The sequence below is a fragment of the Megalobrama amblycephala genome, linkage group LG6 (assembly GCF_018812025.1).
Source record: "Megalobrama amblycephala isolate DHTTF-2021 linkage group LG6, ASM1881202v1, whole genome shotgun sequence".
NCBI classification, from domain to species: Eukaryota; Metazoa; Chordata; class Actinopteri; order Cypriniformes; family Xenocyprididae; genus Megalobrama; species Megalobrama amblycephala.
The window spans coordinates 16,030,261-16,047,872 of NC_063049.1; the positions used below are offsets into that span (position 1 = coordinate 16,030,261).

The window sequence follows — 17,612 nt, forward strand, 5'->3', positions numbered from 1 at the left end:
TTAACTATTAAATTCTAAATTTGTTCATTGTTCATACAGCTACAGTGGAAAATATACTGTTTCCAATACAGATTTAGGTTGCACGTAATTACATAATTTATGATCAAGATCACTATACTCTTCAAAAAACAAAAAAAACAAAAAAACATTTTAGTCCCAATTACTTTTGCATCAATGGGTGTCAAATTATGTTTCATGTATCTAATTTGTAATGTTTTTCTAACTATCCATTTTTCTCTCTGCTAGGATACTCTGGGATTCCAGGTCCCAGTGGAATTCCAGGAGAGCCTGGTCAACCAGGTCAGGATGGCTTGCCTGGTCGTGCAGGGACACCTGGGCAAAAAGTATGATGGTGGATGCCATTTAGATTTTGATGTACTGTATAATGTTTTTATAGAAATGGGTGAGAAATTGTCACTTTTTCATTGACTTTGAGCTGTATTATATACAGGGTGAACCTGGCAGGGGTCTTCCTGGTCCTAAGGGTGCTATAGGTCAGCCAGGACTCCCAGGATTTCCAGGGGAAAAGGGTAATCCTGGAATGACAGGGGTTCCTGGAACTGATGGGCGTACTGGGCCACCTGGACCTCAAGGAATCAAAGGTACAGTCATAATACCTTTGAATAGATTATTTGTTAGATGTTCAAAATGTACTTAGAAGTACACTTACTTGTACGATATGATAGCTTTGTTTCTCTGTCTCACACACTCCCTGAGACGGCAAGCGTAGCCTATTCCTTATAATTTGTTCAGATTCAGATTATATGCATAGTAAATGTTGTTTTAACAGTTTTCAAACATTGAGTACTTTATTTTAACTTCTCTTATTTCACGTCATCTTATTTGAGGTTGTGGGTGATTGTTCTGACATAACTGTACTCAAAGTTCCTCTGGATATTAAAAAAATCCATTCATTTTATTTAACATTTGTGTTATTGTTTTGAATTGGAAGATGTTTAATTGAAATGAATTAAATGAATTATTTTATGAGCTATACAAGGCATATTTGTTCAATAAAAACTTCATACATTACATTTAAAATGTTCTTCGCAGTTGTCGTTTAATTTCACCGACTTCCGGTTAAAGCCCTGCCCACTTCCGGATTTATCCAAATACAGATACAAATTATTTTGAAATTGTTACAGATAGAGTTCTCTGAGAGGGAATGAGCCACTGCACCACATTGCCATACTTCAGGCATGCCTGTGCATCTTCCTTTAGACAATTTGAAGTTGATGACGTTTAATGCAGGCGCACCCAGTGACATCATATGACTGCCGTGGCCAATAGTGCTTCAGACACTGGTTTCGGTGAAGCATCCCTATATCGTTCAATGCATTAGGCAAAGATGTGAAATCCAAATCCAAAGATGTGAAAGTACCTTTAGGTTGACTGTGGAGTGGAAATCTATGTACAATACATGATCCATGCCAAACACTTTCCTCAGGTTCCTGGCTGACTCCTGGCTGTTAGTGTTTTCTAACTGGCCAGGTATGCAGAGTGTCTTGCAGAGATTGTGGGGTCTTGAAAAGCAGGCAGAACAGTATATTTGTCTTAAGGATTTGTTTGTGAGGTAGGATTCAACCAAAGAGGTGCAGTTCCTATAATGCTGAGTTCAGACAGGAGGTCTACTGATGTGCTGTGATAAAGAAGGTGTCAGACAGTGAATGCACAAACAGGACATGCAATTTGAGAAATTAGAGATTCACCTGAAAATGTGTTTTTTTCCTCAAACAGTAAGAGAGAGAATGGTCTGAGATCTGTGTTGGAGAGAGGGTTTGCAGGAAATTGAAGAAGATGGGTTCAAGGGTGTAATAACTTTAAATTCATTTGGAATTTTGCAGGTAACCTTGGACCACCTGGAGTTCATGGTCCAGTGGGGCCGCCAGGTCCTCCAGGACTTGGAGAACCTGGACCACCTGGACCAATGGGACCACCTGGAGGCCCTGGACCCCTTGGTGAGTTTTTCACTCAAGTAACACCCACACAGGTGTATAGTATATGCACAAACATGCCTAGATGTTCGCAGTCTTACATTGTTTGTAACAAGCCTTGATGATATCACAGGTCAGATTGGTATAAAGGGTGAGAAAGGTTATCAAGGTCTACCTGGTCTGGACATGCCTGGACCTCCAGGAGACAGGGGTAGCCCTGGTGTCCCAGGTCTACCAGGACCTAAGGGTTTTTCTGGTCAACCAGGACTTCCTGGAAAAGATGGCTTCCCTGGTGAACGTGGTAAGTGCTTTTTGATACCCTGGCATTATATGGCATATCTGGCACTTACTTGTTTACCTTAAGCTGATTCATATTTGGATGGGGTTTTTCAGGTCCAAAAGGAGAAATTGGAATCATGGGAATGACAGGACCCCCTGGATTTCCAGGTTCCATTGGAAACCCTGGAGAACCTGGACAAAGAGGTACTAAATCATATTTAAGGCAATTCTTTTTATTTGGACTAAATAACATACCTTTATCTTATTCTGAGAGGGGCATTAGCTAAATCTTCATGATGATGTTCTGTCTCTTTCAGGTGACCCTGGTTTGATTGGGGTCAGGGGAGAGTTTGGTGATCCAGGTCCCAAGGGTGAGAGAGGAGAGCAAGGTCTACAGGGGCCACCTGGTAACATGAGTGATGTGGATATGGGGCACTTGAAAGGAGACAAAGGAGACATCGGAGACAGAGGTACTGAGAGCGGAAGGTGTTTGCCATGGAGGTTTCAAGACCAAAACTAATGACAGTTTTTTGTTGCAACCGGACAAACAAAATGTTTTTAAAACAAAATATATTGTCAGACATTTTTTCTGTTTTTAAGATAAATGGATGCAATAAACTAACAAGAATCATTGCTAAAATTCTAAGGAAAAACACATTTCTGGATTGGTTGCTTCCAAAAAGAGCAACCATGGAAGATTTAGCTGATTTTATATATGTTGAAAATCAGTGAACTGTAAACTCAGTAGACATGTCTATCAGGTGATCCTGGTCCTGCTGGATCACCGGGGTTCCCTGGAACACCTGGAGACCCTGGAATGCCAGGAAAAGATGGAATGCCAGGATCACCCGGACAGCCAGGTTAGTCCCTAAAGCAAAAACCTAATGTCAGTTTAAAATTATGATAGATGTTAAGGACTATGATTCAATAATGTTTTTATGAGAATATTATTTGATTACTGTGGCTACATTGTAGGTGATAAAGGAGACCCTGGAATCCCTGGGGAGCCAGGACGTATTGGAGACCCTGGAGACAAAGGTCCAAGAGGAGACATGGGATACCCAGGTACATTTAGTAGTACTCTTCTATATGTGGATTAATAACAAATAAAGAAATAATAATGAATAAATAAAGGAAAGAAGTGCTAGTTCTTTGAAATGTATTTGTGGTCATCTTTATAAGTATGTTCAAAAACTTTTTTTAATTCCAAAGTAAAGGATAAATGCAAATATTATTAATTAAGAGTTACACCACAACAAGACATTTGCTCATCATAGAAGAGATATATTCATTTTTGTGTATTTTCATGTGCATTTTATATATTTTTTAAATATATGAATTAGGGCTGTCATATAACGGGTTAATTTCTGCAATTAATGTTTTCTGTATTCATGGCTATAATTACTCATTTCATCCCTGAAAATTGAGGAAAAGAACACATTTAATAGAGATTTCAGTAGTCTTGGTATTCGGTGATACTGGCCTTCATTCAGAGTACTTAGTAAATAGATGCCATCAAACAAATAATTAAAATATATAGTCTTTATGTTGTTTCTACATTAATTTAGAAATTCTATGTGAAATTATGTATTACAATATAAAAAAGATAGGAGTAATGTTAGGTGTGATCAATGGTTAATTACAGAAAAATGTGCAATTAATTAGTCTTGTTTAAAATGGATTGACAGCATTAAAATCAATAGGAGAAAAATGAGCATCACATAGTTGACAATTGTATGACTTTTCATACAGGTAGATAATATGCCATTACATATTAAAAAGGTTCTTAGTCTTTATCTACAGGCAGGTGTTGAACCATGGCTGTTCCACTTTCTGGGCTACAGTGTAAGGTTAATGTGAATAACTCTGGTACTGTTGTTTGTGACATTTGACTGCTTTTAAATGAGCATTTTGTGGTTCTTTAGGTTCAATGGGGCCAAAAGGTGTTAAAGGTGTTGGTGGGTCACCGGGTCACCCTGGGTTTAAGGGTCTTGATGGCCCCAAAGGAGAGAAAGGAGATCCTGGTGCAGCAGGAATAGGAATCCCTGGTCCCCCTGGAGCGAAGGTTTGTGTTGTTGTATGAGACTCATACTATGAGTATAAATAAGAGTACATTAGCACATTATAAATGCTAATGAATATCTTCCTCTGACTCATCTCATACTTACAGGGAAATGTAGGCGCCCCTGGTTTCCCTGGTGAACCTGGACCGAAGGGAGAGAAGGGAATAATGGGTATCCCAGGAACTCCTGGAACTCAAGGACTTAAAGGAGACACAGGATTTATTGGTTACCCAGGCAAGATCATTACAATGATCATTGCACATTACACTTAAATGTACTACTTATTAGCAGGTGTTACTAACACATTTGGACAATAATACAATAAAATGTGTTTTTCATTCCTGAGCAGGCAGTCCAGGGAAGCCAGGTGAGAAAGGTGTCAGTGGTTTGCCAGGGTCCCCAGGAGATCCTGGGCTATCAGGACGTCCAGGTAAGTCACCTGAGATTCGTTTAAAGGATTAGTCCACTTTTAAATAAACTTTTCCTGATAATTTACTCACCCCCATGTCATCCAAGATGTCCATGTCTTTCTTTTTTCAGTCGAAAAGAAATTAAAGTTTTTGATGAAAACATTCCAGGATTTTTCTCCTTATAGTAGACTTCAATGGGCACCAAACAGTTGAAGGTCAAAATTAGTTTCACTGTAGCTTCAAATTGTTCAACACGATCCCAGATGAGAAATAAGGGTCTTATCTAGTAAAACCATCGCTCAGAAAATGAAAGCTACAGTGAAACTAATTTTGACCTTCAACTGTTTGGTGCCCATTGAAGTCTACTATAAGGAGAAAAATCCTGGAATGTTTTCATCAAAAACTGTAATTTCTTTTCGACTGAAGAAAGAAAGACATGGACATCTTGGATGACATGGGGGTGAGTAAATTATCAGGAAAAGTTTATTTAAAAGTGGACTAATCCTTTAAGACACCCATTTAATGTTACCAGACACATTAAAAAAGTTTCTGTCCAAAATAGAACTCTTCTGAGAAAGACAAAATAAGTGTGCATAAAGTTACTTTACAGCAAGCTTCAAATCCGCCACATACATTTGGTTGTGAAAATCCTAATGAGATTTTATTTATTTATTTTTTGATTAGGTGAGCCTGGTCTGCAGGGTCCTCCAGGTCCACATGGTGACAAAGGTGAAGCAGGGGTAGATGGCATTCCTGGATTCACTGGAGAGAGAGGAGAACCTGGTGAGATTCTGTAGCTCTAAAGGTGAAAGGTAGCTCAAAAAGGGAAATGCTGCTTTAGAATAACACATATCTTGGACTCTAAAAGATACGATTAGACAATGGGTTTCATTCACTAATAATTGCGTAGATTGCATATTTACACTTCTCAAAAAAATTTAAGGAACACTATGGAAGTAAATTAATGTCAAATGTTTTTGAAATAAAAAGCTTCTTGAATTGCACTAATTGAAAAAAATATGCATTACATTAACTGTGCTTCCATTTTGATGCATTGTATTTTTAAGGCTTGCATTTTTATGGGCTGAAATTCAACATGGTCGTATATTTAAGCTGTAAATATTTCAATTCAAAACATTTCACTAACATTTTCATTATTAAAAATTCAATAATTTACAGTGGCAAGAAAAAGTATGTGAACCACTTGCAAAATCTGTGAAAATGTGAATAATTTTAATAAAATAAGAGAGATCATACAAAATGCATGTTATTTTTTAAGTAAGATATTTTACATAAAGGATGTTTACATTTAGTTCACAAGACAAAATAATAGCTGAATTTATTAAAATAACCCCATTCAAAAGTTTGTGAACCATTGATTCTCAATACTGTGTGTGGTTACCTGATGATCCACGACTGTTTGTTTGTTTTGTGATGGTTGTTCATGAGTCCCTTGTTTGTTCTGAGCAGTTAAACTGAGCTCTGTTCTTCAGAAAAATCCTACAGGTCCTGCAGATTTGTCAGTTTTCAAGCATTTTTGCATATTTGAACCCTTTCCAGCAGTGACTGTATGATTTTGAGATCTGTCTTTTCACACTGAGGACAACTGAGGGACTCAAACACAACTATTAAAAAAGGTTCAAACATTCACTGATGCTCCAGAAGGAAACACGGTGCATTAAGAGTCGGGGGTAAAAACATTTGAACTGGATGAAGATGTCACAATTTTTCTTATTTTGTTTAAATATCATTGTTTTTCATTTAGTACTGCCCTTCGGAAGCAACAGAAGATACTTGCATGTTTCCCAGAAAAAAATAGCTCAGGGTGAACCTGCTCTCATCTGTGAAAAGCACAGGGCGCCAGTGGCGGACCTGCCAATTCTGGTGTTCAATGGCAAATGCCAATCCAGCTCCACGGTGCCGGGCAGTGAGCACAGGGCCCACTAGAGGACGTTGGGCCCTCAGGCCACCCTCATGAAGTCTGTTTCTGATTGTTTGGTCAGAGAAATTCACACCAGTGGCCTGCTGGAGGTCATTTTGTAGGGCTCTGGCAATGCTCATACTGTTCCTCCTTGCACAAAGGAGCACACATACTGGTCGTGCTGATGGGTTAAGGACCTTCTACGGCCCTGTCCAGCTCTCCTAGTATAGCTGCCTGTCTCCTGGAATCGGCTCCATGCTCTTGAGACTATGCTGGGAGACACAGCAAACCTTCTGGCAATGGCACGTATTGATGCGCCATTCTGGAGGAGTTGGACTGCCTGTGCAACCTCTGTAGGGTCCAGGTATCGCCTCATGCTACCAGTACTGACACTGACCATAGCCAAATGCAAAACTAGTGAAAAACAGTCAGGAAAGATGAGTAGGGAAAAAATGTCAGTGGCCTCCACCTATAAAACCATTCCTGTTTTGCGGGATTTCTCATTGTTGCCCATCTAGTGCACCTGTTAATAATTTCATTAACACCAAAGCAGCTGAAACTGATTAACAACCCCCTCTGCTACTTAACTGACCAGATCAATATCCCAGGAGTTTACCTGACTTGATTCTATTTTCTGATTAAAAAAAGTGTTCCTTTACTTTTTTGAGCAGTGTATATACACAGGATAACTTCTCATGACAAATTTCCATCTAATTCACAACACATGCATAAGCACATTCATTTGTTCTTCTAACTATAATGATCTAAGTTTAATGAATTTTGAGTATTCTAAATGAGTGACTGCAGGACCAAGGTGATTTTTGCAAAAGTGTGGTTCCAGTTCTTCCTACATTTTTTTCATAAATTTATAATACATTTTAGTACAAAAGTTGATTAAACTGGTGAATGAGACACAATAATCTAAAGACAAACAATTGTTCTGTTTCTTTAGGTATACCTGGGAAAGGACTGCCAGGAACCCGTGGAGAGCCTGGCAGGAAAGGTCAGAATCACAGAGCCCTAAAATTAGATTGTCATTTATGGATGACTAGGAGTTCTACTTCAAATGAATACATTTTTAGTTATTTTTTAATTAATACTTAAGGATCAACAATTAACCCTTTAACACGTACGATCACACCGGTGTGATCAGTCTTGGCTGGCCCCAGGAGCGTACGATCACACCGGTGTGATTAGAACGTTCAGTGCATTACGTGATCAACTGCCAAATTCAAATGTGCGTGCGCGCTTTAACTGGCGCTAAACCAGAGACGGACGCGCGCAGCGCTTTTCATATATCACATATATACAGTGTTTTCAACCAAATAATGTTCATTTCAGGTTTCAGACATTTAAATACACATGAGTACTAACAAAACAATATATTTAGAGTTTGTAAAATACACAATGATGTCTATAGAAGCGGAAATAACAACCCTTTCCATTATAACTTGACAACACGTTTAATTCATATCAGATACACATTGTGAAAGTAACTTAAAAGCTTACTCTATTCTTCCCCAGTTCACCGGGACACTTACTTTCATGTATTTCGGGAGAAGTGGATAAATTCACGGGTTGTAAATCCAACAGATCCGATTCTCTGCTCGGTGCAAACTAACATGGCGGCGCCCATCGCTCATATGGCTCAACTAATGCGATCGTTATAAAGGTGTTTAAACAGCAAAACACATTCACTTGCACATATTTGACAATCGGAATATTAGATATTTCATGCTATAGTTAACAAATTTGTGAATATTTTGAATAAAAAAGGAAAAATTAAATGAAAGCAGATCATCAGTCATACAGCGCTGCGGTGTGTCACGTAACAAGCAATGACGCGTCACCATGGAAACCATAAAGTGATACGTTCTAAATAACGGTCGCCTTAAAAAAACTCACGCTGGGGGGTCAGCCAGAATATTTGAAACTTACGTGCGAAAGGGTTAAGGATGTTTTAGTGAAAACTCCTTTTCCCCACACAGGTGACAAAGGCAACCCTGGTCTTCCTGGCATTCCTGGGAGTCCAGGTATCCCTGGAACCAAAGGTGAGAAAGGTCTGCAAGGTCTCCAAGGGGACCTAGGTCGGCCTGGAGAGAGAGGACTTGCAGGAACACCCATGGAGGGGCCTAAAGGGGACAGGGGACCTCAGGGGCAGCCAGGAGAAAAAGGTGAACCCTAAACACCTCACCATACAGGACATTCTTTTCTTATTAGTAGTCTAACAGTTTATGGGTGTCACTATGGGTATAAAATGTCACTCTTGTTAATTACTGAACTGCGTGTGAATTGTATTGAACTGTATATAGCACTCTAAAACATGAGTGAATGTGGCCTGCGCCATCTTACACCCAGATGCTTTTTTACCACAGGTGCAACTGGTCTTCCAGGCCAACCTGGCATACCAGGCAGTGCTGGATCTAAAGGAGAAAAGGGAGATGTGGGCTACCCTGGCCCAGCAGGCTCTCAAGGGTATAAAGGAGACAAAGGTTTCACTGGTGGTCCTGTGAGTTTGTAAAGGTTATATCTTCTATAATAAAACATGTGCCTTTAAAAATGATGGGTATATATTAATACAGTTGTGCTCCGTAGGGTGAGCCTGGATTGCCTGGTTATAATGGACCAAAGGGTGAGATGGGACCACAGGGTGTTCCTGGTTTCCCTGGTAAGATTTAAGATGAAATTTGACTTGACAGAATGTTGAAGTGCAATTTATTTGTCCTGTGTGTCATCCTTCATATTTATATAAAGCAATGCTTGGCAGAGATGGTAGATTGAGTGGCTTTTATTCCAGGTATAAAAGGTGAGCAAGGAGTGCTTGGTCCTAAAGGTGAAGGAGGTGATAGAGGATTCCCAGGTGTCAAAGGTATGAACAAAACATGAACTTAGATTTCCATTAAATTGTATTATTAGTGTCTATCCATATTTATTCAGATAAACCTTTTTTTTTTTTTAATTGTATAGCTAATATTATTAGTATACTTTAATTTTATTGCTTTATATTTTACATAATTGTTCATAATAATAATAATTAGTATTATGTAAACCTTATTTTTTATTGTTATTGAATTATATAGATAATGTAATTAAATATTAATATTGTAAATATTAATATTGAAAATATAATTAAAGGGTTAGTTCTCCCAAAAATTACATTACTCACCCTCATGTTGTTCCACACCCATAAGACCTTCGTTCATCTTTGGAACACAAATTAAGATATTTTTGATGAAATCAGGGAGGTTTCTGGTCTCCCTATACACAGCAATGTCATAACAAATTTCAAGGCCCAGAAAAGTAGTAAAGACGTCATTAAAATAGTCCATGTGACTACAGTGGTTCAACCTTAATGTTATGAAGCGACAAGAATACTTTTTGTGTGCAAAAACAAAACAAAAATAATGACTTTATTCAACAATTTCTTCTCTTCCCTGTCATTCTCCTACGCTGTTGACAAAGTAAACACAGTGTAATAAACAAAGGTCTTACTGTTTAGAACGACATAAGAAATTTCCTTTTTGGGTGAACTAACTCTTTAATATTTAATTGCTTTGACTGTGTTCTGATACAGGATAAACTCACAGAATTACAGATTCACATTTTGCGCGTCCACCAAATTGCTTCCACAAATCCCTATTTGAAATGCTTGAATGTGTGGTGAAGCACCTATAATAAATGGACAGTTTAGGCCCTAATGCTCTATAGTCTGTAAGTTTTACTGAATTTCTGCTTTTAATCATTTCATTTAAGGTAGCGAAGGCCCCCCTGGACCCCCTGGACCGCATACTCTTGTAAAGGGAGATCCTGGTTATCCAGGACCACAGGGTCCCCAAGGTCCAGCTGGAATCCAAGGCTTCCCTGGAGCGAAAGGACAACAAGGTGAGTCTTTCAACTATCTTTACTTACAAGTCTATTAAAAAAAACGTAAGTTGACATCTTTTAACTCAAAACCACTCTCCTAGGTGTGATGGGACCTCAGGGTTTAAAAGGTTCTGATGGGACACCTGGCTATAATGGATTTCCTGGAGCCAAAGGAGAGCCTGGACAGACGGGACCCTCTGGTAGGTGCACAGCCACTCACAATTATGTAAACAGACATTACCAATTCCAGGCAGAGGAACTGGAAGAAAGTTCTGCAAATTTTAGCAGAACTGAGATGCCTTTCATTCATAAAATCACTTATGCTCACTGGTCCCTATTTTATTTCCCAAATTATCTTTTCTGTAGGTCCCAGAGGGTACCCTGGACCCCCAGGGCCTGATGGTATCCCAGGTCACATCGGCCCTCCTGGCCCTTCCTCAATGGACCATGGCTTCCTTGTAACCCGCCACAGTCAGACTGTTGATGTTCCACAATGTCCAGATGGAACAACGCTGATCTATGATGGATATTCGTTGCTTTATGTCCAGGGCAACGAGAGGTCACATGGGCAAGACCTAGGTCAGCACAGTAATCACACAATTCATATACAGTAACTATTATCATTAATGTTGGAAACAAACAATATTTTAAAAATAATATTTTTGTGGCAACTGTGATACAAAATTTTGAGGTACGTAAAAAATAAATAAATAAATAAATAATAATAATAATTAATACTTTTACTCAGCAAGGGTGCATTAAATTGATCAAAAGTGACAGTAAGAGCATTTGTAATTTTACAATATATTTATATTTCAAATAAATGCTGTACTTTTGAACTTTCTATAAATCAAAAAAAGTATCATGGTTTTCACAAGAATATTAAGCAGCAAAAACTGTTTTAACACTGATAATAATAAGAACCAATAATAATAATTGAACAGCAATAATAGTTGATATATATATATATATATATATATATATATATAAATGATTTATATAATTGATATATATATATATATATATATATATATATATATATATATATAAATGAGCAGCAAATCAACATATTAGAATGATTTCCGGAGTAATGCTGAAAATTCAGCTTTGCCATCACAGAAATAAATTACATTTTAAAATATATTTAAATAGAAAATATTTATATTTTATTGTAGTGTAGTTATTGTGGAATATTAATCAAAGTTACACAGTCCCTGACGTTCCTTCTCTCTTTACTCTACAGGTACAGCTGGTAGCTGTCTAAGGAAGTTCAGCCCAATGCCTTTCCTTTTCTGCAACATCAACAACGTATGTAACTTTGCATCTCGTAATGACTATTCTTACTGGCTCACCTCTCCTGAGCCCATGCCCATGAGCATGGCCCCTGTTACCGGTCAGAGCATCAAACCTTTCATCAGCAGGTTTGTGATCTTTTATGAAACATTTGATATTTAGAGTAGGAATTCCTTGTCCTATTACTATGTTTTCCTGTTACAGATGTGCAGTTTGTGAGGCTCCTGCTATGGTGATAGCTGTGCACAGTCAGACCATCAGGATCCCAGCCTGTCCTCGTGGTTGGGATTCTCTCTGGATCGGATACTCTTTCGTCATGGTGAGGAGATTATAGAAACATTTTTTGCACGATTTATCAAAATAAAATCAATATCATGTTATTACTTAATGTTATAGTAAAATCACTAAGGCGGCAGATAATTTAAATAAATATACTGTATGTGCTGCAGGTTTCAAACAGTGTTTCAGAGTCTCATAGCACCTTGGTTAACCTGTAAGACTACCTGAATTGCTGTGGTGCCCACACTACACAACAAAGTTTTTTGTCATGTCATCATCTTTTCATGGCAGCACGCACACTAGACAACACAATGCTGACGAGGTGCACAAACTACAAGGTCAAGTCAAGAGGCAGTCCCGACCAAAAAAAAAAAGTTCTTTCATATATATCTACATGAGAAATTCACGCAAGTCAGTAGGCTCATTTGAGATGCGCCTCACTTTGCCTGAAATTTAGGTGAGAGTAGGCTCATCTCAAATGAGCCTACAGTGAGATTTTTTCTGTTTATACCATCTGCACTGTCATTGACTGGATTAGTTCCACCTTGTCATTGCATTGCACACATTATAAGATCACTTGGCGATAATATCATATCGTCTGTGACTGCTCGAGACTGGCTCAGATCACGTCATATATATACAGTGGGTACGGAAAGTATTCAGAACCCCTTAAATTTTTCACTCTTTGTTATATTGCAGCCATTTGCTAAAATCATTTAAGTTCATTTTTTTTCCTCATTAATGTACACACAGCACCCCATATTGACAGAAAAACACAGAATTGTTGACATTTTTGGAGATTTATTAAAAAAGAAAAACTGAAATATCACATAGTCCTAAGTATTCAGACCCTTTGCTCAGTATTTAGTAGAAGCACCCTTTTGATCTAATACAGCCATGAGTCTTTTTGGGAAAGATGCAACAAGTTTTTCACACCTGGATTTGGGGATCCTCTGCCATTCCTCCTTGCAGATCCTCTCCAGTTCTGTCATGTTGGATGTCAAACGTTGGTGGACAGCCATTTTTAGGTCTCTCCAGAGATGCTCAATTGGGTTTAAGTCAGGGCTCTGGCTGGGCCATTCAAGAACAGTCACGGAGTTGTTGTGAAGCCACTCCTTCGTTATTTTAGCTGTGTGCTTAGGGTCATTGTCTTGTTGGAAGGTAAACCTTCGGCACAGTCTGGAGAAGGTTTTCATCCAGGATATCCCTGTACTTGCCCGCATTCATCTTTCCCTCGATTGCAACCAGTCGTCCGGTCCCTGCAGCTGAAAAACACCCCCACAGCATGATGCTGCCACCACCATGCTTCACTGTTGGGACTGTATTGGACAGGTGATGAGCAGTGCCTGGTTTTCTCCACACATACCAATTAGAATTAAGGCCAAAAAGTTCTATCTTGGTCTCATCAGACCAGAGAGTCTTATTTCTCACCATCTTGGAGTCCTTCAGGTGTTTTTTAGCAAACTCCATGCAGGCTTTCATGTGTCTTGCACTGAGGAGAGGCTTCTGTCGGGCCACTCTGCCATAAAGCCCCAACTGGTGGAGGGCTGCAGTGATGGTTGACTTTCTACAACTTTCTCCCATCTCCCGACTGCATCTCTGGAGCTCAGCCACAGTGATCTTTGGGTTCTTCTTTACCTCTCTCACCAAGGCTCTTCTCCCCCGATAGCTCAGTTTGGCCGGACGGCCGGCTCTAGGAAGGGTTCTGGTCATCCCAAACATCTTCCATTTAAGGATTATGGAGGCCACTGTGCTCTTAGGAACCTTAAGTGCAGCAGAATTTTTTTTGTAACCTTGGCCAGATCTGTGCCTTGCCACAATTCTGTCTCTGAGCTCTTCAGGCAGTTCCTTTTGACCTCATGATTCTCATTTGCTCTGACATGCACTGTGAGCTGTAAGGTCTTATATAGACAGGTGTGCGGCTTTCCTAATCAAGTCCGAATCAGTGTAATCAAACACAGCTGGACTCAAATGAAGGTGTAGAACCATCTCAAGGATGATCAGAAGAAATGGACAGCACCTGAGTTAAATATATGAGTGTCACAGCAAAGGGTCTGAATACTTAGGACCATGTGATATTTCAGTTTTTCTTTTTTAATAAATCTGCAAAAATGTCAACAATGCTGTGTTTTTCTGTCAATATGGGGTGCTGTGTGTACATTAATGAGGAAAAATAATGAACTTAAATGATTTTAGCAAATGGCTGCAATATAACAAAGACTGAAAAATTTAAGGGGGTCTGAATACTTTCCGTACCCACTGTATAGTCATATTGAATGTGGCCCATGAAAACTCAAATGGAAATAGATTTTTTAACATTCTGTTCACTTTATGGTTACTGAGATATAAGTTGTTTCTGGCAAAGAATATGTCCAAGTGTGAACACCAAGTTTTTCCCCAAATGTTTCAACCCTAAAAGGATGGTTTGCCCTCAAATGTCTTCAGAGTAAAAAGTCATTTTTCCAAACATAGCTATTTAAGTAACCTGGTTAAGAACTGACATGAAGCTAAATCTGTTTACATTCATAATTCCCAAGCAGGATTCAATGAGAATGTGTACTTGTGAATGGTCAGTTAAGGTCTCACACTGTCTGTCTGTGTCATAGCACACCAGTGCTGGTGCTGAGGGCTCCGGTCAGGCTCTGGCCTCTCCTGGCTCTTGTCTGGAAGAATTCCGCTCGGCTCCCTTCATCGAGTGTCATGGTCGTGGCACCTGCAACTACTATGCTAATTCCTACAGCTTCTGGTTAGCCACCATAGAGGACAGTGATATGTTTACGTAAGTACACACTTTATATTCTTGAGCAACTGGCTGAACTCTCATGTAGTTTCCCACCCTTTTAATGGATGCACCATTTTTTTTTTTCTTTCACTTCACACAGAAAATATCACATATTAAAGCTGTATTTGTATTATTATTTGAAATGTTTATACTGTATATGCCACACCCTTGATGCATTTCAAAGCTACAGTAAAACCTCTCTGTAACCACAAGAGGGCACAATACCTTCTTCGTGATTAGAAGCATTTGTACTGTATTTATGTCTCACTATTGTGTGAATCATTATTAAGTTACCACACCTAATAACCAATAACCAGGTTAACTTACAACAATTAGAAGTACAAATTAATTTTTCTTTATTCTTGCATTCAACTAGGAGACAACTAATAGAATTTGATTTTCCATCAACATTGCATTACAGTGTCCACTTTACACATTACATTATGTTTCATGGTACTTTAATTAATTACAATAACAACAATAATAACAATATGCAGTTAAAACATTGTAAATAATTACTTATATATTACATATATCATGTTAATAAGTATTACTTAGGACTAATAGTACAAAGATGAAATGTAGCATATCACTAAATTAAACATTTATCTAATTTCATGTTTTTATAATTAGTTTCATAATTAGATAATTTAATTAATTAATTAATCATTATGTATGCAGTTTTGGAATATTACTATAATCAAAATTGAAAATTGACCAGAATCTAAACAATTTCCTTGGTTTCAGCAATTTTTTATATCAAAATTCCGGATTTAGTATCAGTTTAATATTGAATGCCAAAATCATATAGATGCATCAGACAGGCAATAATATAAAGTTAATAATAAATAAGTGAATAAATTAATGAAAATGAGCAATTGGGGTCTATTGACCTGCCTAATTTAATTGACAAAAGGGTCTGCCTGGATCATAAAATGCATTTTGTGAAGCAAATGTTAATTTTGTGAATGTAAAATGTGATTTTGTGCATTAAAATGAATAAGAAATGAATTGTACCAAAACATTTCTTGAACGAAGTATCAATTTTGGGATACAGACTGATCCTTTTGTCCATGAAATTAGAGATCTTTCTTTCTTTCTTTCTTTCTTTCTTTCTTTCTTTCTTTCTTTCTTTCTTTCTTTCTTTCTTTCTTTCTTTCTTTCACATTTACATTCAATTGGTCAGCTACTTTTTTTACTTTAGATTCTTACCATTACATAAAATAATAATAAAATACGTATTTTCCTGTTCTCCTGTTAAATGTCTGTTTTTATTGTGGTTCCAGGAAACCTGTCCCAACAACACTAAAAGCTGGGAATCTACGAACTCACATCAGCAGGTGTCAAGTGTGCATGAAGAGGGTATAGAGAAGCCTCAGCATTGCATCTTCTCTTTATGTTCCAGTTTTACGAACGAACGACAAATGTACGGTGCTACTTCTATGAAAAGCCATAGAAAAAAAACTTCAAGAACACATATAGAAAAATACCTGTCTCAACGTTTATAGCAATGGAACCTCAAGATCTACTGGCACATTTGCTTCATACCGAGCGCTTAACTAACATTGTTCCATTGTGTCTAATGAATGACACCTGTTTACACTTGCACTGAGTATATGTATTAGTAAGCAGGTAACCTTCTTCAACAAGAGTCCATATATGGATCGGATGCAATTCCGTACAAGCCTTCTTACATTTTTCAACTTTATTTATCATGACACTCAACAATATCAGATGCAGATATCTTGTTTATTTCTCTCTAAAACATATAATCAAGCAACACTAACATTATAGATTTGGATAGTTATTTTTTCTTACTTCACTGTCAGTAAGTTTGTCAGCACCCTCTTTGTATGATGTAGGAAAGATCCAGCTTTGTTGTAAATATAGTGCTCTATTTAGTAACTTAACACTCTGTCACCATAATCTCTTCAGGTAAATGCCATTGATTTTGTTATACTTAATTATTTATGAAAACTTATAAGACGAGAGTTTAAGCACCAAGGGGCCTTTCCTTTCTACATTGATTTCTTTGTTAACCACTGCAAAAGACCTTCATGGCACATAAACTGTAATATTCTGCACTGTTTTTTTTTTTTCAGCATGTGGTCTTTCGACTGAAACCTGCCATGTTTGAATCCGCATTTTGATGTGTATTTTTGTTAATGTGTGCTTGCGGCTGGGCCTGGTCCACTTTCCTTTTGGTGCAGAAAGGTTGTCATTACTCTTATGTAATGGCACAGTTTCAGTCTCAAGCTGTGTTAGAAATCGCCTCTTATACCCTCATTCACAATACCCTACATTAATTACTTTTGATGGAGTGAATGAAAATGAGTGAGAGAATTCGGACAATGAGTGAGCCGGAAGGGCTGCCGCTTTTGCATAGTTTGTGCTTGATGTTTAATAATCATTTGAATCCGTCAGCTCCAGTAGTAAGATGAAAAGATTTATTTTGAACTCTCTCATGGAAGCTAGCATGTACAAACAAATGAATAATCAAATAAAAAGGAATTTACACATGTATGATATTACGCTGTACCCATATTGGACCAGCGGTTTGGAAAAAGGATGAACGGATGATTCAGCTGCGGGTGCCATGTTCTGGTGAGACATAAGGTGCGTCCCAATTCGCGTACTTATGCACTATTCTATGACGTTTTTAAGTATAAATAGTGCGAGTAGTGCGTTCACACTGAAAGTTCCAAAAAGAAAAAGTACATATACCCGGATGATGCACTAAATTAACGGAAAAAACGAAGTGTGGAATGTTGGACACTTCGTGCACTC

The 17,612-nt window shown here is 38.0% G+C and overlaps 1 protein-coding gene across 1 annotated transcript in view; it reads left to right on the plus strand.

Moving 5' to 3' along the window:
- The window catches only part of col4a1 (collagen, type IV, alpha 1), an 84,858-nt gene extending 67,512 nt beyond the window's left edge, over nucleotides 1-17,346 (plus strand). The window contains exons 29-52 of the mRNA XM_048193117.1: nucleotides 247-344; nucleotides 452-602; nucleotides 1,845-1,958; nucleotides 2,068-2,235; nucleotides 2,328-2,417; nucleotides 2,531-2,683; nucleotides 2,975-3,073; nucleotides 3,189-3,278; nucleotides 4,139-4,278; nucleotides 4,384-4,510; nucleotides 4,626-4,706; nucleotides 5,371-5,469; nucleotides 7,560-7,610; nucleotides 8,596-8,781; nucleotides 8,983-9,116; nucleotides 9,203-9,275; nucleotides 9,405-9,476; nucleotides 10,361-10,489; nucleotides 10,573-10,671; nucleotides 10,838-11,050; nucleotides 11,715-11,892; nucleotides 11,969-12,083; nucleotides 14,650-14,822; nucleotides 16,112-17,346. Coding sequence (XP_048049074.1) covers nucleotides 247-344; nucleotides 452-602; nucleotides 1,845-1,958; nucleotides 2,068-2,235; nucleotides 2,328-2,417; nucleotides 2,531-2,683; nucleotides 2,975-3,073; nucleotides 3,189-3,278; nucleotides 4,139-4,278; nucleotides 4,384-4,510; nucleotides 4,626-4,706; nucleotides 5,371-5,469; nucleotides 7,560-7,610; nucleotides 8,596-8,781; nucleotides 8,983-9,116; nucleotides 9,203-9,275; nucleotides 9,405-9,476; nucleotides 10,361-10,489; nucleotides 10,573-10,671; nucleotides 10,838-11,050; nucleotides 11,715-11,892; nucleotides 11,969-12,083; nucleotides 14,650-14,822; nucleotides 16,112-16,193 — 2,915 coding nt within the window. The 3' untranslated portion in view covers nucleotides 16,194-17,346. The remainder of the gene's footprint in view (nucleotides 1-246; nucleotides 345-451; nucleotides 603-1,844; nucleotides 1,959-2,067; nucleotides 2,236-2,327; nucleotides 2,418-2,530; nucleotides 2,684-2,974; nucleotides 3,074-3,188; nucleotides 3,279-4,138; nucleotides 4,279-4,383; nucleotides 4,511-4,625; nucleotides 4,707-5,370; nucleotides 5,470-7,559; nucleotides 7,611-8,595; nucleotides 8,782-8,982; nucleotides 9,117-9,202; nucleotides 9,276-9,404; nucleotides 9,477-10,360; nucleotides 10,490-10,572; nucleotides 10,672-10,837; nucleotides 11,051-11,714; nucleotides 11,893-11,968; nucleotides 12,084-14,649; nucleotides 14,823-16,111) is intronic.
- Nucleotides 17,347-17,612: the final 266 nt, after the last annotated feature.